The sequence below is a fragment of the Lutra lutra genome, chromosome 12 (assembly GCF_902655055.1).
Source record: "Lutra lutra chromosome 12, mLutLut1.2, whole genome shotgun sequence".
Classification (NCBI taxonomy): Eukaryota; Metazoa; Chordata; class Mammalia; order Carnivora; family Mustelidae; genus Lutra; species Lutra lutra.
In genome coordinates this window covers 11,378,849-11,402,788 of record NC_062289.1, presented here as the reverse complement: position 1 = coordinate 11,402,788, position 23,940 = coordinate 11,378,849, and the positions used below count along the sequence as shown (strand labels likewise).

The 23,940-nt window shown below is 37.2% G+C and overlaps 1 protein-coding gene across 1 annotated transcript in view; it reads left to right on the top strand.

The window, feature by feature from the left end:
* Positions 1–23,940, top strand: part of CDH7 (cadherin 7) — a 123,696-nt gene that overhangs the window by 75,102 nt on the left and 24,654 nt on the right. Inside the window, exons 7-10 of the mRNA XM_047698303.1 lie at positions 7,794–8,047; positions 21,124–21,260; positions 22,092–22,213; positions 22,856–22,973. Coding sequence (XP_047554259.1) covers positions 7,794–8,047; positions 21,124–21,260; positions 22,092–22,213; positions 22,856–22,973 — 631 coding nt within the window. The remainder of the gene's footprint in view (positions 1–7,793; positions 8,048–21,123; positions 21,261–22,091; positions 22,214–22,855; positions 22,974–23,940) is intronic.

Genomic DNA, 23,940 nt, shown 5'->3' with positions numbered 1-23,940 from the left:
GCTCCCAGGAAAGTAGGAGCTAAACTGCCTTTGGGTCATAATCTGGATTCAGCCTGCCTGAAAATGTGTGAGACTTTTCCACAGGAAGTCACTGGGTTTAGTCAGTGGTGCAGGCTGGGAAATAGGGGCCTCTGCCTGAGCTGTTGTGTGAACCTCATTTTAGACCCTGGGCAGGAATATAGTCATTTGGAAGGCTTGTTTTCTATTTTCTGCTTATGAAATTTTAAAAAAGCCTGCTGAATTCACAGTAGGTGGTGGTGGTGCACAGAATCGTGTGCCCCTCTCCCCCATCCCAAAGATATCCATGTGCTAATCCCTGGAACCTGTGAGTAGTTTACCTTACATGACAAAAGGAATTTTGCAGACATGATTAAGTTAAGGGGCTTGAGATGCAGAGATTATCATGGATTATCTCATAGGGCTCAGGGTAATCTCAAGGGATGTGGGAAGATTCAGTCAGAAGAGTGGAGACGCGGTAACAGAACCAGAGGAAGATAGAAGGGGCTGTGAGCCAGGACTACAGGTGGCTCCTGGAAACTGGCATGATTCTTCCCTGAAGCCTTGGGAAGGAGCACAGCCCCGTCAACACCTTGATTCAGACCTCTGAATCCCAAAATGGTAAAACAATAAATTGATGTTTGTTTGTTTTTTTTTTTAATCCACTACATTTGTGGTGGTTTGCTACTGTAGCAGTAGGAAATTAATACAGAAGTCCTAGTTGAACATTTCTGTGAGTTGAAAAGCTAATCCAGACAACAGAACATGAACGAGAAAGCCAAACATTCATTAACTAGGTATGGATAAGAATCTGGGTAATTGCTGATTTAGGCATTCCGTGCTCAAGTTGAAAGAATATGTCATGGCAGTAGACAGTTTGGTGATGAGAGCCCTCAATTCCTCTCTCACCACTGCAGTATGGACTGCTAATTTCCTATATCAGTTTTATATGGTTTATCCCACTTTCTTCCTTTGTCATCATACTGAGATTCACTACTACTCTTTTTGTTTGTTTTAGATTATCGGATTCATACTTCCAATTCATTCTTAATCTGTGGGAACAAAGACACTGGGGCCACCCTGTGTGATTATGAGCGAGGAACTCAGTCTGTCCTTGGCTCAGTTTCCAGATTTGTCAGAAAGATCTGTTAAGAGCTATATTATCTTACAGTATTATCTTGTGAGAACCAATGAGTTATAGCAGTTAATAAATTAATATTGTAAAACTCATTGGATGATAACCTATATATGGGAAGGAGTATATAAATGTGTATTGTTAATGGGGAATACATTTAGCAGTTTACGGTTCTGCCTCTTTGTAGATAAGTTCAACTAAAAATCTGAAACATATATGCATTTAGTTGATGGTCTTCAAATTTTTTTTAAGTTAGAAAATACCAAATTCAGTCTAAAGTCAGATGAGACGGAGGGCTGCTGAGTTAAGAGCTAGAGTGTATGGATAGGGGGAATAACAGCATTATCTAAAGGCAAAGTAAATTTTCTTGTATCTTCATGACAGGAGGTAGTTTTACAACTTGGAGCAAGGCTCAGGCTGAAGGTTGGCCCCTACCCTCCACAGCAGCTCGCAGCTAGAGGCTCTATCTTCCTTGATGATGACATTTCAAAGAAATGACTCCCCTGTTTCTTTCTTTTTTTTTTTTTTTTTTTTTTTTTTTTGTTTCCCCTGTTTCTTGAGGAAGACATTCCTAGGCTGTAAAAATGGCAAGAAACTTTTTAAAAAAAATTTCCATCTCAAAGGGGCAGAGAATGAACTTACAATACATGCTTTCTATACTAACTGCTCTAAGAAATGGTAGGTCAGGGGCCAAGAGCAGGAAGAAGCCTGTCTAAATTCAGGCAAGTGGGGGAAACATTAAGGCTTTCTCAGGCACAACCTGGGGAAGGGAGAAGACAAAGGCAGTCGCGTAGTTGCACATAATGAAGGTATGCTTTGCTTTTGAAAAATAGTTGGGAGAATCACTTTAGAACTCTTCTTATTGTATTTAAATGTACAAAATTATTCTAGCAGAGAGAGCTTTTTCAAGGTTGTAGGTCACTTTTAAGGTTCTGGACAGTAGATTTATTTAGAGTAAAATAATTGCAAAGGGAACATTGTAATTGAGGGTTATTTTCCCATAGGTATGGCCTCGTTTAAGCCCATTTACTTAGGGGGGAAAGGATGTGTATTAGTTTGATCAACAAGGAGGGAAGATATTGAAAGCAACAGAATATGCTTTGATCCAAAAGATAGCTGGAATCTCTAGAAAAAGAAGTGTTTTTAAAAATGACAATAGTCTTAGTGCTTTTATACAAAATCAACATTAAACATAGACACTAAATATAGAGTCAGGCACGTGTGTGTATGTGCACACACTCTCTCTCTCTGGTTCTCTTTCTCTCATCAGCCCTTTTGGTACCATGCCATGGTTAGAAGAGCAGAATGAACAATTTCCAAAAGAAGAGTTTAACTTGGATCAATTCCTAAACATCAACACAAGCATTGCCCAAAAGTGCAAGATCTAAAAGGAGGCCACTGAGCTTAATGAGAGCACATTTGGCTGGAGACCAGAAGCCAAGAGATATGGAGAAAGAAAAATGCAGTGCAGTGATTTTATTAAATGGATTCAAGATGATGTTTTAACTTAGGTTTTACTATTTAAAAGGCTAAAAATGGCAGGGGCAACTATGCATATTCCACTATTAATGATAGTTGGGGTTTTTTGTTTGTTTGTTTGTTTGTTTTTAATTCAAGCCACTATATTATAAACTGACTTTACTGAAGATGTAGGCCTAGGTGTCATGGGAGAAACATAGGGAAAGAAGGGATGGTTTTATCTTTCATTTGATTTGCGTACAATCTAGCAGGAAGTAATGGCACTAAGAATAATGTAATAGTAACAAAGTGAATATTTATATAGCAGTTACTCTGTCAGTCAATGTTCTAAGTGTTCTAAATTTAGGAATACCTTATAGCAAACCTGTATGTTGGTGAGGTGGGCAGAACCTAAGTGTGATAATGCCGTATATAATAAGAGACCCTAATTGCTCTTGGATTCTGCTTTTTATAGCAGGAAGGGAATGGGTGGTGGGTGGACATGGCCTTGACTTCACATAGTGTGTCTTCCCCCTCTACACATGTAACTTTGGACTTTCCCTGGAACTCTCTGCTGTTTGATTTTCACACCCATTAATAATACCAGCCTTGCATCTTTTTAAATGCATGTTAAAGATGTGTATAAAACTTCATTTATGGTTATCTTTCCATTTAAAAAAGTTTTATTATCCGTTAGGTAAGGGGATTATGGGAACATTAATAAAGAAGGTGATGGTGGTCTCCATATTTCAATACAACACAATACAATTCACAATTGTACAATTGTACAATTCACAATTCACAATTCACAACACAATTCAATGCAATACAATACAAGAAGGTGAAATATGGTCTCCATATTTCAATACAACAAATGGAAGACAAAATTACATGAAAGAAGGACCATCAGGTGGTAAGAAGTGGAAGACAGTGTGCTCCTTATAGTGAAGAGTTCATTTTAATTGTGGTAAAAGGGATAGGAGGAATAAGGGTGAGCATCTAATCTGGAAAAATAAGCTTATTATCTTGGGCTCCTTAGATCAGGGGTTGACAAACAACTGCCTGTTTCTGTACAGCTCAAGGACTATGAATGGTTTTGTATTTTTAAATGATTGAGAAAATGGGAGGAAGACGGATGGTGTGTGATATATAGAAGTTACGTAGAACTTATGTTTCATTGCCTGTACGTGAAGCATTATTGGCACATGGCCACACTAATTCATTTACAGGTGACAGAGAATGTACAACCTGCAAAGCCCAATTATTTAGTATTATTTCCTTACAGGAAAAGGTTGTTCACCCCTACCTTAGTTATAATGCTTATTTTTTAAATTGTTTTAATTCTAGTATAGTTAACATCGCATTATACTGGTTTCAGGTGTACAGTACAGTGGCACACAGTTTTGTGTATTATTCAGTTCTCATCAAGAAAGTGTCCTCTTCATCCCCTTCACCTGTTTCACCCATCCCCCACCTGCCTACCCTATGTGGACCATCAGTTTGTAGTTTGTTTTTTGTTTTTTTAATCCTGCAGTTCATCATCTCTGATGGCAAAAAATGTAAACAGCCCTATTTTGTAGTCTAGGAATATATACCAAACAAGCCGCTTCTCTTTTTCAGTGTCTCTGACATGCATGTTGCTGGACAGATGAAAGCACACCTTGTTCAGGTCTCAGAATGGCTCTGTGGCATTACTGGCTTGGGTCTCATGACTCCCATTTGAATCCAGGTTCTTATTCACCCTACCTACTGCTTGCTGTTGTGGGCCACAGGGTGAACAGTGTTTTGGTTTACTTTCCAATTATATGTAGTCTCCAGTGATATGTAGTTCCACTATGGGATAGAATCTGTTTAGACATTACCTTTTACTTTGTGTTTCCTCAGTTGTTATTTTAACTTTCTTTTCCCCCAAGTAAAACTCCGTTCATTAAATCTAATAGTTATAGAACATATTGCTTAGATAGAAGTCAATAAGAAAGAGAAATAGAATTAAAATTTTATTGCAAAAGCTTTCTCTTCAATGTGGTTAACAACCCTATCTGTCACACCACACCCCTCTTTGAAAACTAGATGTCTGGCTGATTCTGATTTGCTCTGAAAATCATTTTGTGTAGCAGTTTCTTTTGTCTGTAATCTTGATTCATAGCCTTATGAATTATTTTATTGCCCTATTTTCATAATAGCTCTTAGGCAACCAATCATCATGCATGATACTGTGTTTCATTATGACTCAGTGGCATCCAGATGTCTATACCTCATGTTGTTGCCTTTTAGACATATTAAAAAAAAAGTTCCCATAAAATAGTCACATTCATTTGTGCAGTAAATTTTAAATTTTTCTTCATATGCCAGTCAAACTTTTACGTGAATACAGAAATACTTGTTATCCCTTTTCATAGAGCTGAATGAACATCTTAAAAGTGGTTGTGGTTTTGAATTGATTGAAAAGGAGATGGTAAACAGGATTTTTAAGACATTCTGTGATACACAGACACACACTATATAAAAGTAAGATTTCTCTTATTGGCCAGTTTTATAAGTAATATAAGAACAAAGTACACAGGTTACTATCCAAGCTATGTGTGTGTTTAGAGTAAGTGAATGCACTTAGGTAAATAATTTTTTTTTTTAATTCTTAGCAATACCCAAATTAAATATTGGATAACATGTATGGACACGACACAATGTTAACACAGAGGTCAGCCTTCTTACAAGAGGCCTTGCATCACAACTACCCAATGAGCCTTTTAAAAATACATACACTTCATCCTGGATCTGCTGAATCCGAATCTTTGAAGGGGCCACACGTGTGTCAGAAAAACCCTCAGTAGTTCTGATCCCCACATTTGGTCGAGAACCATGGGTCTGGAAACATTTTTAGGTAACAGGCAAAAAAGGTAGCATCACTGAATTTGGGGCACCTGGGTGGCTCAGCGGGTTGAGCCGCTGCCTTCGGCTCGGGTCATGATCTCAGGGTCCTGGGATCGAGCCCCGCATCGGGCTCTCTGCTCAGCGGGGAGCCTGCTTCCCCACTCTCTCTCTCTGCCTGCCTCTCTGCCTACTTGTGATCTCTCTCTGTCAAATGAATAAATAAAATCTTTAAAAAAAAAATCACTGAATTTGTTAATAACGTGGTCTTTAGGGCACTGTGTACCACATGCCCCTGCATTTTCAGATGAAACCTCAGAATGACTTAAAACTGCATTTTCCTGTAGCAATTCTAAGAAGTGTTTTGTGGTAAAGAAAACCAATATACTTGACTGTTCCTTCCCCCACTCCCTCCTTTTGGTGATCAGGATTCCCTGGGGCAAATATGTAATTCAGTTTTAAGGCTGTGTGTTCTGGATATCTGTGGTCTAGTTTTTTCTAATTCAACAAGAATTTATTGGGCCCCCTTCTATCTACTGAATTCATAATGGGCCCTGGGAATGCTAGTAATTAACAAAACAGTCTGGAGCTTACAGTCTATTGGATGAGACAGATGTGAAGCCAGTAAAAATTTCAGTAAGTGTTCCCTGATCTAGATATTATAAACCTATTTTTGAGTATTGATTTATATATTTTCCCCTCAGTATTAACCAGAGATGAGCCATGGAAACGTTTTATGTAACATATAGCTGCAAACACACACCTATCTATATTTATTTTGTATGTACATGGGTTTCTGTGTGTACGTTATGTTTTATATAAACAGTACAGATATATATCCTGCTTGTCATATAGAGATACATGCAGTGTATATATACATATAGTGTTTGTATCTATATATCCTATTTTCTATTTATATGACATTATTTTAGTCAGCACCACACCTTTGGGGATGGCTTGGAATATATGCTTTCCCACATACATGCACACACCTGCTCGTGCACATGAGATGAAGTTGGATTCCAATTATCAACATTACATTTTAGCCCCTTTTCTCTAATACATTTTTTGTTACGTAACCATTAGGTAAAAATTACAATTAAGTAAACCATGCTTTATATTTGGTAGCATTTCGGTCCATTTCCTTACTTTTTTTTTAAAAAAAGGATATTTTCGTTTTATCTCCTTGAATGCAAGGAACATTTGGGGACAGTTTTTCAGTGGTGAGATTGAGCTTGAAAGTCATAAAAATCTGTGACTCTTTATTTGCAAATAACAGAAAGCGTTTCTGTTTCTCTTCTCTTCCTTGAAAAAGAGAGGCATTTTTATTGTCACAAACAACTTCAGCATGTTTTGTATGTAATTTTTTTTTTCACAGATGGTGCTTTCCTAGGACAACATTTAATTGCCCTTACGACTTTTTTTTTTTAAGATTTTATTTATTTATTTGACAGAGATCACAAGTAGGCAGAGAGGCAGGCAGAGAGAGAGGAGGAAGCAGGCTCCCCGCTGAGCAGAGAGCCCGATGCGGGGCTCGATCTCAGAAACCTGGGATCATGACCTGAGCCAAAGGCAGAGGGTTTAACCCACTGAGCCACCCAGGTGCCCCTGCCCTTACAACTTTTTAAAGCTACCAAATGGTTTAACTGGGGTCACTCTTTTTGAGTTAAGTGTTGGCATGCTAATCATCTTGGAAAGTTGCAGGACTGAGATTTTGGAATGTAACTCTCAGCCATCAGACACAAACAGAGACACAGTGTATCCTGGTAGAGGAATTGTGGAGAAAGAAACAATGGGTGCTTCTTCGAGAACTGGCTGTGTTTTCAGATGGCACAACACTCAACATCACACCCATGCTGTGTGGCTGCTTGGACCACCTAACAGCTCAGGATTGTAATGGAGTCCCTGAAATCAATAAAGATGACCTTTTAAATGAGAAAACCAGTGGAAAGTTATATTTTTCTTTCTTTTTAATGCACACCCTGGATAGTGCAGTTAAATTACATGGTGGAAGGATATTATATTGATGTCCCTGTTGGAAAGAGTTTTCAATCTTATCAGTTGTCTTTCAAATAATATTCTAAAGACTTGCATTTGCCCATGCAATGCACGGCAGCAGAGTGGATTAAGTTAGCTCCAAAGCACTTACCATTGTCTATGAGCCAGAGAAGCAGCAAGGATTCTGATTGGCATTATTATTTATTATTTGTGAATGCTGATGGTGCATTTTCATGGCGGAGTCCTTTCTATGCTTATTGGCATTCATAAATGAAAAGGCTCTGCTTAGCTGACTATTTAATTGGTAATTTAATTTCCCTAATAACTTTCTTTACAGGACCTGGATTTTGAAGCCAAAACAAGTTACACACTCCGGATAGAAGCTGCAAACAAAGATGCCGACCCTCGCTTTCTAAGCCTGGGACCATTCAGTGACACGACAACAGTGAAGATAATTGTGGAGGATGTGGACGAGCCCCCCGTGTTTTCCTCACCTTTGTACCCCATGGAGGTGTCAGAAGCTACCCAAGTTGGAAATATCATTGGCACTGTAGCAGCTCATGACCCAGATTCTTCCAACAGCCCTGTGAGGTGAAAGCTCATTTCTCTTCTTTCTGGCAGTTTGCAACAATGTGCTTTATTCACAACACAAGTTTCTATATTACGATGCTTTTGATTCATAGCAAATGAAGACCAGTTTTGTCTCTGTATTGAGCCATAGCAGCGGAAGTGAAACAGGATCAGAACAACTCGACATTTTACTAATTTAAAAATGTTTCACCTGATTATCCAAGGCCATTATTATGTAGCGATATTCTTAGGCACTCATTATCATCCACAAGCCATAGCTGATGTTCCTATTGAACCAATTATCCTGAGCTCTTTCAAAGCCAACTGTGTTCAAAGATGAAGTGATGCATGTCCTAGTTGTAAGATACAGACATATGAGAAAGCTAATTTTATAAACAATTAAAATTAGGGATTAACTTTTAAACAAATCATATTTTTTACACCCTGGCCTATTTGGATAGCATATTTTTTAAGTTTATTATTTCCACTTACAAAAAGACAAATAATACTGTATCTATATATAAGGACTATTTTTCAAATGTCTTATCTGTAGTCCTGTACCAAGACTAGACACATGGTTCTAAGCAACTGATCTCCTTACGACCAACAGAAAGATGATAGGTAAGCACTTTAGAATACCACAACAGTTTCGCACTTTGTTTTACTTCTAATGTACAACGTGATATCGACATGAATGTTTTTGCGTATGTGTGTGTTAGTATGTGTATGCACATGAGACATCTTTTTAGGTGAACAGTCTACAGAGAATATGCTTGAAATCACTTTGTATTACATGTCTTAATTTGCACTCATAAGTAAAACTTTTAATGGGACATTTTGGATTTTGGGTACAAAGTCTAATAAAGTACAAAAATCAGTGGATGTTTTGTATTCAGATATATTCAATTAAAAGCTAACCACAGCTCTTTAGATTTAACTGCTATCTGGCAATGCTAAGTGCTTTTGAGGTAACTTCTGAGCTAAGTTTGGACATTGACAACAAAACGTTATGAAAAGTATTTTAATTTAGACGATAATTCTTAGTTAAGAAAAGCATAATCTTTTACCTCCCTAAAATAATAAACTTATTTAGACATATGTAACTGCTTTGCTTTGCTTCTCTTTTGTCTGACATTAGTATCATAGTCTAATGAAGAATTTGCATAATTGTTCAAAAATGAAGTCATACTCATCATTTCCCTATCTACGTGATAAATTCAGGTTATATAGATGGCTATATTATTTTTAACACAGTGATCATAAATTATTCCTAAGAATATAAGCTTCTGTGTAATAGAACATTTGAGAGTCACAAATGTACCAGAGAGAACAAGCCTTCCCCTTCTCCCTGTCATAGCCCAGCCTTCATCGTCAAAACAGTTTCCTGACTTAAGCTCAGCTCCATCCAGTGAGTCTTGCTGACTTGTGGACACTTGAATTCGGGTTTTGTTATAGCATCACATCTCTTACTGAAACACGTAAATCTCCTCCCCTTATGATCAGACACAACATGATTGTATGCATAGATCAGCTACTGGGAATAGTCTGACTTCTGCTTAAATCATTTAATTTCATAGGGAGAAAGAGAATTCTTTCATGAAATTGGGGATATAAAAAAAGGAGACACTGATCCATAACATAATTCAGTACTTGAATGAGAGAAGATAAATCTTGTTTCTTCTTTTTTCCTTTACCCGTTTCCTATGTATCATCCTGTGAAAGCCTCTGACATAAATATTTCACTTCTTGTAGTATTTTATTTGAAACAATGCAGCATTATATAATAATGTGGGGAGGAAGGAAGAGTAGGACCAAGCAGCTAAGTGCCTTGAGTTAGAGATGAAGTGGCCTCCAGGTCTCCTCCCTGATGCACAGAGATGGAAGGGTCAGAAGTGAACTCTCTTGATTTTGGAGCTAAAGATCTCTTGTGGCTTTCATCAATGAAAGAAGCTGGCCAATAATTTATTTTTACCTCATTTTCATCTTCTTAATGCTAATGAAGGTGACCCGAAAAGTTCAAGTTAGTACTAACTTATATCAGATTTTTAAACAATTTTTTAAAGATTTTATTTATTATTTATTTGACAGACAGAGAGCACAAGTAGGCAGAGAGGCAGGCAGAGAGAGAGAGAGGAGGAAGCAGGCTACCCGCTGAGTAGAGAGCCTGATGCGGGCCTCTATCGCAGGACCCTGGGATCATCACCCGAGCAGAAGGCAGAGGTTTAACCCACTGAGCCACCCAGTCTCCCCATTATATCAGTTTTTGAGCCTAAGTCTCACAAAGAGATACAACCTTTGTTCAAAGGGACTAAAATATTGTTGGTGTGTGTATATATATATTCTTGTTTTTTAAATTAATTTCGTGACTTAATATTTACCACTTGTATTCTTGAAACATTTTTATACTATTTTTTTAAGGTCACTCAGTCATTCATGGCTGATTTTTTTTTCTGGGTTTATCTTTGATATATTTCTCCTTTCCTATTTGTGATATTGTTTAGGAGGCCAGGTTCCTCATCTTGTAGTTTGATGAGTAGGTATGCATGCCTGCACATTTTCTAGAAGACTGGTTCTCTTCTCAACACTGCTATTTGCCGAGTGACCTAGGGGATGCCCCTTAGCCAGCTAAGTTTCTGTCTGCCCAGTAAAAAGGAAAGGCAAACCCTATCCCTGATTTATCCCAAGTTTTTTGAAAATTAAATGATAAAGGGAAAGTAACTAATGATTTTAAGTGAGAACCATGACTTAAGTATTAGAAAGTATTATCATTGTGCATTGCTATTATTATAGTTTATTGGGTTTCATCCCATTTTTGTTTCAAGGTCAGTAAGTCAGTGAAAGGAGGCATACTTTACAAGCAACTGTATTGGCGATCTGTATTGTGTTTTGTATTCACATGTATTCCAAAATATAGATGATATTATGTAGTTTAATGGATACAAATGTGTGTTTGCATTGGGCATTCAAGTACTATCAAAATGTAAACCCTCCTTCAACAAATGCCAGTGGATGGGCAGGGGACATGGTCTGCTAAGATCCTAGGATAAATGAATTTTCAGATTGCGATAGAACCCGCAGAGTCTTAGGGTTATGAGTTTTGTGCTCACACCTTTAGAAATATTGGGATTCTTAGAGGAATGGAAAAGTAGTATTTGTTCAATTGTAATGGCTTAAAATTAGGCCAATAGTATTTGAATTGTAAACCAGGATGGGAAGTTGGATAATTAATATTTAAATTTATTGACTTTTTTTGTAGTATAATATTAAAATCAAGCATATGCTATTTATAATTGGAATATTTACCAATATGTGGAGTGAGAGAGTAGAATTCTAGAAAGAAATACATTTACTTTCCTCCAGCAAGGCAAAATTGAGATCCTTTTCTCATATGATCTCTGCCTTGCTCAGCACTTTTTATTTTTACCTACTTTTGATGCCAGCCAAAGCTATGAGTAACTCTTCTGTGCATCTGCCCTTCCTTTAAAAGAGGACTGAGGCACCTATGTCACCATAAAGCATTTTGGCCACCGAGAAGCATAGTAGCAGTAGGTGGAAAGATTAAATGAACTCAGAGCCCGGTGCTTAGCCAGAATATAACGCCATTGTGAGCTGTTATATCTTCATGATCGCTTGTCTAGCATCCAGGTGTGTTATGTCCCCCACCATGTCATATATACATTATCTTCCTCTTCCCGTATAGAAACTGGAAGCCAGGGGCGCCTGGGTGGCTCAGTGGGTTAAGCCACTGCCTTCGGCTCGGGTCATGATCCCAGGTCCTGGGTTCAAGCCCCAAATCGGGCTTTCTGCTCAGCAGGGAGCCTGCTTCCTCCTCTCTCTGCCTGCCTCTCTGCCTACTTGTGATTTCTCTCTGTCAAATGAATAAATAAAATCTTTAAAAAAAAAAAAAAAGAAACTGGAAGCCAAAAGTGGGAATTAGATGGTAGTTGAGATTACTTAGCCAGGAAAAAAAAAAAAAAGAAGAGGAGGCTCTTTCAAAAGCAAAAGTAGGTAATTGAGGTCTAGCGATCTTCGGGCTACATTTATGTTTTCATAGTTGCTTAATGTTTCATGTAAATATTTACCCCAAATAATACCAAATATCAGGGCTTAGCTATTGAACTTCGAAGGATGGGTGATGTTCTGCTGATGATTTTGATCGTCTTTCTAAGGGGTAGAAAGTTCCCACCTGTGTTTCTCGTCAGTGAGGACAGATACTGTGGGAGCAGCCTAGAGTCTAGAGCACTCTTCATTCCTCATGTCAGCACTGGGAGACAGAGCAGAGCAACAACACACATTTATTAAGAACCTGCTTTGGGCCCAATGCTGCGGAGAATATTGACGGGAAAAACAGAGATTAATAAAACATGTCCTCTGACCTCAAGGAACTTACAATCTGCTTGAAGACATAAGATCCCAGAAAAGTTAAACACAGTGAGGGGAGAAAGCGTGAGAACTATAACATGGCCAATTGTGAGATAAATTGCAATCACTCCGAGCTCACTGGACAGGAGCCTTCATTTGCAGGAGAGAGAGCATCAACAGGACTTTGAGGGGTGGCACGATTTGGACAAACCAAGAAAACATTATGCAAAGTCTGTTTATGTTTTATTTAGTTATAGCCTAAGAGTCTAGTGCTGTTTTATGAAATCAGCAGATTGACTTCCATAGACAGCACAAGCCCAAAATCCCTATAATGCTAAACATAGCCAATGAATTGAAACATGATATTACTACAAATAAGATCAGATGTGAAGAGGGTTTCATAAAAATTAATGGGGATTATTTTCAGCATTTCCAGCAATTTAAATACAGAACTACATTTGTATTTATGCTCAAGGATACCACAATAATAATACTTACCTGCAGGCTTTTTTGGCACTCCTGGTATTGTATGTTCTCAGATCAAAGGTGATAAAATAGTATCAGATATTACATTATGTAGTGTGACTAGTAAGAACACATTTGGATGTTTGAATAATTCAGTGTGTAGTTTTTAAAGGAGCTGGTATGCATGCATACATTTGTACCTATTACTTTAATCTAAATTATTTGCTACTTGTTACTATTTGATTTTCTAAGAAACTTAGCCAGTAACATAGAGAAAAATAGTGGTTCATGTGAACAATAGCAGAAATCGATTCCATCAGGAAGACATTAGCTATAATCCATTTCAAAATGCTGCCCAATTTAATGTAACTATCACTAAAAATGAAAAAAAAAATCTCTGTTCAGGTATAGTGATTTTTTTTAAATGTATTTTTTGTTTTAGTAATGTTAATGTTAATATCCAGAGGTAATTTTTAAAATATGTTAAGTAGGAAATTCCTAAGCTTTTTGATCCATTTTTCCATCTTTTGTTATATTCTGGAATTACAACTCTGCTCAAGCAAAGGTCTTCTGAGTTAGTTTTTTTGAAGACTCCGGGTAAAATGAATTTATTGAAGATTACATTTCTCTTGATTTGTCCCTTGTAGTATTTTCTACATTTAAAATGCTTATTGAAAAGCGTGATGAATAGAAGAATATAAAATCCATAATGTTTGTGGTGTGAGCCTTTGGGAACTGTACATGAGGTGGAAAGATTAAGGAGCTATATTTACCTTGAACTGTACTGTTTGCATTCTTTAGTTACAATAACAGAAATTGGCATTGGTAACTGAAAAAAAGGAAAAGGAATTTATTGAAATAATTGGGGATAGCTCACAGAGTTAAAGGAAAAATTGAATAGCTGGTCCTCAGGAAAGAGAGGTTTTTTTTTTTTTTAATAAATATGAGGTTTTTCTATAAATGTGAGCAGCAAGAATGGGCAAATAATCTTTTGAGCATGCGGCAGTGGGACGAACCCGTGCCAACCCTTTTCTTTTCTCGTGGCCCTCTGTTTAAGGTTCACGGTTTCTTGGAAAGTTTTTTGGCCTGTCTTAGGACGTGTGTCCCGTCTCTTACCCAGGAAGTTCTGGGCGTCTTGATGGTGAGTACCATCAAGATTGCATGAGATTGGGAAGGTTTAAATTGCCAACGGAATATTGAGTTGCCATTATCAGAAAGGGGTGAGGATGTAAACAGTGGTGTCAGTAAGTACTGAACTCAGTACTTTATTTTGAAGAAGTTTCTTGTTAAAGTCCTACAAGGCAAGCATCAGCATCCCTCTGTTCTAATAAATCTGGCCCCCTCCACCCCGGTCTTACAGTTAGAAAATATGGTTCCAGGATTTTACCAACATCTCTATCAGTACCTTTCTACTCCTTGCAACGACAACACCACCACCACCACACACACACACACACACACAGACACACACACAGGCACATTTCTTAAGAGATTAAGGTTTCAAACCATTGAGCTATTTCTGTTGTTTAGATTTGTCAATGTATATTTGTCACATTACCTCTTGCCCTTTGGGGAGTAGCAGTGATACATTCGTGTTAATGTGGCTCACTCACCCAGAGGTCCTATTTCAGAGGATTGACATGCATATCAATAGCTGGGCAATAAGAACACTACTTGGGAAGAGCACTTTGATATTTTGATCAATCTCCATAGCTTACGGAACAGCAGCAATGATGATAATAGGTGCTTATTAAGGAATTCATTTTATAGTCGGTGTACAGAACAGAGCATCTACAGATGTTTAAGATGTGGTCCCAGCCCTCTTGTCATCTAGCTGTAGGAGATATTGTATACAAAACCTATTTCAAAAAAATCTAATATTAAATCTGGAAATGAGAAACCATCTCATAAAGCCTTCTCATTTTGCAGCTAAAGACACAGAAGAATATAAATGGTGACTGGAAAGCTCAAATAAGTATAGTAGGTTAGGGGCCAGGTCGTGGCTATAAATTTTGTCCTTTCATTCCTACGCTGTGGTTTGTAGTAGTGAGCACAAAGCCCACAGGTCCTATATACTGCCAGGTTTCTTAAAAAGGCATAATTTGTAAGTTGTTTTCATTTTAGTTTTTGTTTTTAGTTTAAATTAAAATAAAATATATTTTTTAAAAAGTTGTAAGATCTGAGGAACAAGGAGATCCAAATATATGTCCTCCAACTGCTCACTACATTAAACATTAAAGAATTTTAGTGACAGCCTGTATTCTTTATACAAACCAAGAAAGGCCAATTATGGATTATATGTGTTTTATTTTTAAAACAGAATGGCTTTAATGAACTAAACTTTAGAGATTTTCCTTTGACTAAGAATTTTTTTTTTCTTCGCAATATACTATGGGTACATCCTTGATTTCTCTGTACTAAGTGCCCTAATTTTTTATTTGATCCTAGGGAAATTAGTTACAAAAATATGCAGTGACTATCTGTGATAATTTAGGGTAATCGCTAAGATCAGACACATAGAAAATTTTGGAGATCTCTATTTCAACTCACTTTACTGATTAATAAACTTGAGCTGAAGGATTAAATGACTGGAAGTTCCCACAGGTAGTCAGAGCAGGCTTGGTGCTATTATCCTAGAATCTCCTGACTTCAAATCCTGGGGTCCCATAGTCACATCACATCATAATACATTATGATATTCTCCAAAATTATTACTGGTGTGATATAAGAGAAGCTCGATACTGTGGGGGCTATGGGGGAGGTACATGGATGAGGGTGAAGAAAACTGTTAGGCTGACAAAAATTTATAAATCTTAGCTTTTTGGCTTAAATCTTTATGCTTCTGATACTATTCTTAGGCTTTCTTTCTAAAACCTTTACCCATTTTCTTCAAAATGATGTGTGGCAGGACCCTGTCCCATGAGCCTTCCTTTTCCTCACAAATAAACCAACCACATTCTGAATGATTTGTTCTTCTGCACAAGCAAAGACGCTCTGAGGCCTGAGGATCTCTGATCTTAGGCAGGAGTGCAGTTCCCCAGGATGGCAATTAAGTCTCAGGTGTAAGGCTCTAAGGGCATTCAAAGATGGGAAAGATGGGGATGAGTTAGAGAAGGCAGGACAACCCCTCTGTGCCTACCCATATTCAGGACCTTGGAGACTCCCTGAGTATTAAAAAAAAAAAAAAAATCTTTTTTTTTTCCCTTAATGTAATTAGAAGGGCTTGCTGCCTTAATGCTAGAGGACTATCTTCAAGGAACACTGAACTGAAATAATTGGAAAGGAGAAAAAAATGGAGTATAGGAGACCTAAGAAATGAAGATACATGTTACCTTTTCATTCATCAGTTAAGACATCAGTTTGACTTACAGTTTTAGGTAGGAGAGCATTGGGGAAAAGTAGAAAGAAGCTGAATTGGAGAGTCGTAAGTGGCAGGGACTAAAAGCTTATTTATAGGTAATGTGGTATGTCATGGAAGGATGGCTCAGATGACGGCTCTGAATCTTGGCTCCATCAACAACCCACTGTGAGACTTTAGTATCCAGTACTGAAATACCATAATAGTACCTGCTTGCCCTAGTTAGAAATTGTGCTTGGCTAGTAGCAACAAAGCTTAACACTAATGACTTACTAATGAGAAGTCTGGAGCTATACACCCAAGGACTGACAATTTGGCAGTATAAGGTCATCAAGGGCCTTGGCTTCTCATATCAAGCACTCATCACCTCATATTTACAAGATGGCTTTTGGACCTCTTCCCGTTGTGTTCACGTCCCAAGTGAGATGGAGGGGAAGGGGCAGAAACAAACGCCGGCTGAATTAGCAGCTCTGTCCTATCATTTCAGGAGTTTTTCAGTGATGCTTGACTCAACAACTTTCATCTCATTTGCTACAACTTCACCATCAGGACACCAATACCACATCTACATAGGAGACTAGCAAATAGAGTTGTTCAGCTGAACACATGCTGCCTCTAAACAAAAGCTGGTTCTAGTAATAAGAATTAAGGGCAAATGAATATGAATACGTAAATAGAAGTCTTTGTCACACATGACCTTTCAGAGTTGAGGATGCAGAAAAAAATGCAAACTAGGCTTTAATGCTCAAGTCCTTCTGAAAATGGGAAAGTTCTGAAGGAGGGACAGACTGGGGGAAAGGCTGATCCATCGGCTTTCATATACACTGACATTGACTTTGAGCTGAAGATGCTGCAGGTACCTGGAGCAGTTGGTAGCTCTCAGGAAAAGGATTGAGGCTAGATACTAAGATTTTCAGCTGTCTGACTAGTAAATGGGTAGACCGGAAGCTTTAATACTGTAGTGACAAAAATACAGAGGTGACCTCTCTAATTGGTTACTCCAACATATATATATAGATAGATACAGATATAGATATAGACATACATATAGATATGTGTGTGTGTGTGTGTGTATATATATATATATATAGAGAGAGAGAGAGAGAGAGAGAGGTTTTTCTTAGGCTGTAATTTGCAGAAACTAGAGGGATTATTGTGAGTCCACATACCACTAACAGCACCAGAAGATGCACTAATGTTCACTCTGGCGTGTGATTAGAGAAACATCAATCCGCTCCCTTTCTGCTAAGCCTCTAGTTGACTCAGGCCATCAAACATCTCAATGCCAAGGCCAGTGGATACAGAAGTACAATAAATGTGCTCGTCCAAATTTCATTAGAGTCTTGTTTTTCTTTTAGCTCCGTCAGCCCTCCTGTGAGACATGTGGTACCTCTGACTCTAAAGAGTACCCATCTTTTCTTTATTTTTCTTGACTGAGGGATTGTTTTTCTCAGGTAACTTTATATAGTAGTGAATGCCTCATATATAAGATCTAGGTTTTTTTGTATGTCTAGAGGGACTGGTAGAAAATAGGGAACTCCTTTAATTCTGGGTGACCCCAAGTCCTTGGGATTAAGAAGCATAGCCACCATCCAGAATGTTCTAGACAGTTTGTGTCCTCCATGTCCTTGCCAAATCTCCCATCTCTTCTCAAACCAACAGCTTATTCTATCCCTACATCTGCTCTGACTCCATTTATCATTTCTAGGAGACCAATTTGTTGGTTTTTTCCTATGTATGTTGATAAGGAATAAAATGATGCAAGATCTAGGCTACAATGTATGGTCATTGGGAGTTTCGGAGAAACTGGATGCAAAAGTAAGGAAAACAAGCCACCAACCAATTCTAGATTATTGGTTTGAGCAATCAAATGATTGGTGGTATCATTTACTTGGAAAGAGTGGAGAAGGTGAAGGTTTAAGAAACAGCAGGAGTTGTAATTTCAGTTCATGTTGTATAACCATGCGGTGATAGTAAACATGTAATTCAATATATAAGTCTGGTGACCAAGGAACTTTTATGTAGATTTGGGAGCAATCAGAAGTATAGATTACTTAAGCTATGGGACTGTATAAATTTCAGAGGGAAAGCATTTTTATATAAAGAAGAGAGGAGGACCACACAGGAGAGTTTTCAGAGAGTTTAAGTAAAGAGAAGTTATGAAGAGGAATGTGAACCAGCCAAGGGGACTGTAAAGAGCGGGCAGTTGTGTAGGAAGAACACAGAGAATATGTGGTACTGACAAAGGCAGATGGAGACTATGTTTTAAGGAGGAGTCAGTGGTCAATCATAGTATATTTGAGTGAGAGAGTAAGAAAAGTATAGAGGTGAACAATGGACTTGATACAAATGCTAACAATGAACTAGACACACATGAGGAAATTTGTTTTTTAAAGTAGAAAACATACTTGCTTTCAATTCAAATAAAGTACAGAGGAAAATATCTTATTCCAAGGAAAAATATTTTGAAAAGGTCAGAGCAGATGGGATGTGCAGAATAAGTTTGATTTTGATACAAATAAAAACACTTAAGCTATAATAGAAGGAAGAGGGAATAGAGGAACTCAAGTAAGATTTATTTTTCTCATACCCTGTATACCACAGATCTTAGAAGTGTGAGTAAATTTTGTTTGTACTGCCATTATCATTTCTAACAATTTAATTTTGTTTTTCCTTCAAAACCCTCAACTCTTCTGTGGAATGCATCATCAGAATCTTCCATGTTGCTATCAACCACTAAATATACAGTTATCCCATTAATTCATTGAAGATTTTAGTTCCCGGATCATTTTATTCCTTCCCATAATAACTCCTGACATGGTGATTGGTAACTGATTGAATTATACCAATGACTCATTAAACATGTTGATCTTTCACTTTCTTGGTCTTTTTGACTCCGGTGATCTGTTCTTCTTCCTTGATTTAGTCATAGGTTTTTTGTTTTTTGTTTTTTGTTTTTTATTTGACACGGAGAGAGAGAGATCACAAGTAAGCAGAGCAGCAGGCAGAGAGAGAGGGGGAAGCAGGCTCCCCACTGAGCAGAGAGCCCGATGTAGGGCTCAATTCCAGGACCCTGGAATCATGACCTGAGCCGAAGGCAGGGCCTTACCCCACTGAGCCACCCAGGCACCCCAGATTTAGTCATAGGTTTTTAAAAACATACTCTTGACTTGTCAGTCATCAAACATATGCTACTACTGAAAATTTACCTCAAGGATCTCATTCCCTGTCTACCACTTCTCACTCCAGCAATTCTGCAACCTGATGCTATCAGAATCTTCTCAATATCAGTCTATTTCCCCTTATTTCCTTAACTCTTCCTTATGAACTTCTATAGCATGGGCCTCCATTATTATCACTCCTGTATACATGCCCCTATCATTGTACCCCCCTCTTTCCATTGTCCATGACTAGTCAAATCCAACCCTATGCTCTTTGTGCATCTTCAAACACACGTATGACAACAGAACAAGACAGATAGGCAGGATGACTGGTCTCACATTGAACTGATGAACATAAAATGCAAATTGGCAATTCACAATGCTTAGCCATCCCATTATACATCCCTTAGTCTGTGTACGTGTGTGTATTTATATATATATATTTCTGTCCCTTCTAATAAATGACTTCTCCCTCCTTCTCAAAATGTCTTCTCTTCTTTGCTCCCTCAGCTGATAATCTTATTTCATATGCCATCAAGAAAGTAGAAACATCAGAAAATAAGTTCCTAATACTCTCATCACCTAAACACCTATTGCTGGACAAAGACAGTATTTGTTGGTTTATGGTTAATTTTCTAATATTTTCTGATCCCTCCTCTTTCCTTGCTATGTTTGCTGTGTCTAGAATTTTATAATACAGCAGACTAGTAGATGATTCTATTTAATAATGGTAGTTGGAGAACTAGGGAAACATAAAATACATTCTTAAATTGGGTATGTGTTTGCTTATCTGTTCTTTTGTTTGTTTTTAAATAAGATTTCTTCACTCAACTAGAACCACTGGGGTTGAGGGTGTGGTGTTTTGAAATAGTCATTAATTGGAGGTGGATGAATTTTGGGTATGGAACAAATAACAGCATAATGGAGTTAGAATATAGGTGGAACAGTCATTTTTTCACTAGTATTTGGATAGCAGATATTTTGAGAAAATGCTTCTCTACACCAAAATATTCATGTAATTTTAGGGGCTCTACCTTGAAACATATCTATGGAATCCCAGTCAAGATCCTGAATGAGAGATTTTTTTTTTTAAAGATTTTATTTATTTATTTGACAGGGACAGATCACAAGTAGGCAGAGAGGCAGGCAGAGAGAGAGAGAGAGGGAAGCAGGCTCCCTGCTGAGCAGAGAGCCCGACGCGGGACTCAATCCCAGGACCCTGAGATCATGACCTGAGCTGAAGGCAGCAGCTTAACCCACTGAGCCACCCAGGTGCCCCTGAATGAGAGATTTTTTAAAAGTTAGGGGGATTAAGATCAGGCTGGTGTTGTCAAGACAAAAGATGTTGCTACGTGTATGTGAATGGGCAAGATGCCTATATCTGTTTCATTTTAGAAGGACCTATGAACGTGACAAGGGCTACTAAATCTATTGTAAATGATTTTGCAGAGTCAAAATAATAATAAAATAAATTTGAAGTTTATCAGTTCAACAATGCACTGTGAAGATAACTATACTAGGGTGTTTATTTTTTACTGACAGAAAAGCAAAAAGTTTACTGACAAGCAGTTATGAACTGAGAATAACATTGGTGAAATTTTAAACTAAGCATGTATTTATGTTACTAATATGACAGATTGTGGAATCAGCAGGATTTGGTGGTTGGCTATGCAATTAATGAAATAAATTTAGCAAACTGTAATCAAACAAATATTGAAGGTTTTATTTTTCTTTTTTTAATGTTCAATTAGGTATTCAATTGACAGAAACACAGACTTGGAGAGATACTTTAATATTGATGCCAACAGTGGAGTTATTACAACTGCCAAATCTTTGGATCGAGAGACAAATGCTGTTCATAATATCACAGTTCTCGCAATGGAGAGCCGTAAGTTGTAAGGTTGAACATTAAATTACGATGGAGGACATTGAGAGTACAGAATGGGCTGTCATGAGGTGGTAATTTCCGCTTGAGTTCTATTACATGCCTATCTGAATTGATCAAAATCTTGAAAATCTCTAATTTCAAGCTGTGAAATATATTTATATTCCTTAACTTTATTTGCTAATACTCACAAAGTTAATGAAAAGAGATTGCTATAAAATAACAGGCCTGAGTTACCTTCAGGGAGCTTCCTATTGTTTCATAGTTTTATTTCTTAAGCTGCATTTATGCTGGTATAGAGTTAGTCCAGTAGCTTACAAAAAGTAATAACTTGATCCCTAACCAATACACACATATATGCATATTGATATTGAACTAATTTTAGCCCCTGATAAGAAAAATATTGAAAGAGGAATGCATAATGGTATGTTATGCATATTATCTCTATATATAGTATATGTACATGGATAATATGTATATATGTGTATAGTCATACAAATTTGTACTCTAGCCTCAAAGAATATTGAAATTCATGGTTTATTAGTCCTCTTTTCAATGATTTTCTCATCAGGGACTCAAATAAAGACACACATGTACTATACATACATATGACATTTGGATCAAATTCTCTGTTGCTCCCTTTGAAGTCTTTAGTGTTATGTTTCTAGATTTCATTTATGGTTTGGTCATTTTCTTATTAGAATCATGATTTAGAGAGGCAAACCATTTTGGCTGAGTCTAATTGTTTTTAATAGCAGTTGCTTGAGGAAGATGGCAATGGAATAATAGCTTACTCTCAGAGTAAATGATAAGACAAATTTTCCTCTTTATTAGAGAATCCATCTCAAGTCGGAAGAGGCTATGTGGCCATTACTATACTTGACATCAATGACAACGCCCCCGAATTTGCTATGGACTACGAGACCACTGTGTGTGAAAATGCCCAGCCAGGGCAGGTAAGAGCTTTCCGCACACCAGGCTCCTAGCTTGGGATTTCTTTAAAAATATCCAGCAGCAGTTACCTTTGAAATTCTGCCAGCTTTAAGATAAAATGTAATCAGCACATCTCAGCAAAACTAACACTTTGATGTGTAGCATAAACTAATATTGAAGGAACTTTAAGATTCTGGTTTAATTGGGATGATGAAATTTCTCAGGAAGAAAGGGAAACATTGTGAAAGCCGTGGTAAACGGTGGAGGGCTTTGACTCCTTTAAGGAAAAATCTAGCATATGATGCTTGATTGGACTGCCCCCGTTTTACACAGCAGGACTTATGTACCTTGAACTTCTAAGAACTAAATATGGTTTAATCTTGGTGTGGCTTGTTCTACTCATCCATTTTGTTTGGTGTTTTGTGGCCCGTACTGGGCTGGTATAGCTTATTTCTCAGGTTCACAAAAGTAAATGCAAACGTGAAATTTCAAAGGGACATGATTGGTTTTTCAGAGCCCTTTTTAGATTGGGTTCATATTAGTACATCTTGTTCTTCCCCCAAGGAGGATGGTATTTGTTATAAGGTATAAAATTGCTCTGTCCTGTCACACAAAACAGCAGGGCACAGCAACATGCTTTCATGCTTTTTAATTCTCCATCCTAGGTTATCCAGAAGATCAGTGCTGTGGATAAAGATGAGCCATCCAATGGACACCAGTTTTATTTCAGCTTGACAACTGATGCAACAAATAACCACAACTTTTCATTGAAAGATAACAAAGGTAAGGTATTATTATTACCACCAGTGGAGGCAGCAGGTACAGACTCTCTAAGCAACAACTTTTTCTTGCTCAGGAATGCTGATTATGGACACACACACAAACACACACACACACACACACACACACTAGCAAGGACATTAATTAAAGGGCAATGAGCCCCTCAAGTAATTTTTATCTATGGATTTGCTGTCATGAAGAAGCAGCTGCTAGTTAAATCATTTCAGGCCTAAATCCAAATAGGGGAGAAGCCAGATCCATCTCTCTCTGACTTTTCTTCTAGACCTCTGAGAGCCAAGTAAATTTGTTAATAAGACTGTACTACATAGGTATAACTTGAGACATTAGGAAAATAATTGGTATTTCCTGTTTGATAATCAACCCAAATCAACTTTGACTTAATATTTTCAATAGTAGTATCAGTTATACTTTTATTTTTAACAAAAAATAGAAGTAATCCATGCAAATAATTAAAAGATATATTCCTGATGCAGGGAAGTAAAAAAAAAGAACAAAAGAATTTCCTGTCACCCTAAATTCATTTCTCTGCTTCAAAAGTAAATTCTCTTATCAGTTCCTTAAGTGTCATTATAGAAACATTTTTACAAATACCTGTAAGTATATTCTGGTTTTGCTTTATATCTATATATATATCTATATATATAGATATATAGATATGTATATACACACACAATTTTTGCTCAAATATGTATTTATATGCACACACACAGAGACACACATAATAAAATATTTACATTTTATAAATATATATAGACTGACATAGGCATATATATTTTATATATAAATGTATGTAGATAATTATTGATATATGTATATAAATATATATCATTATAGGCAACACATGGATAATTATAAGAACTTTTAAAGTAGGAGAACCTGCTGTTCTATAATTTTTAACATATATTCAGAGGTGTTTTCATTCAAGGTATTTATTTTAACAAAAGGGCAT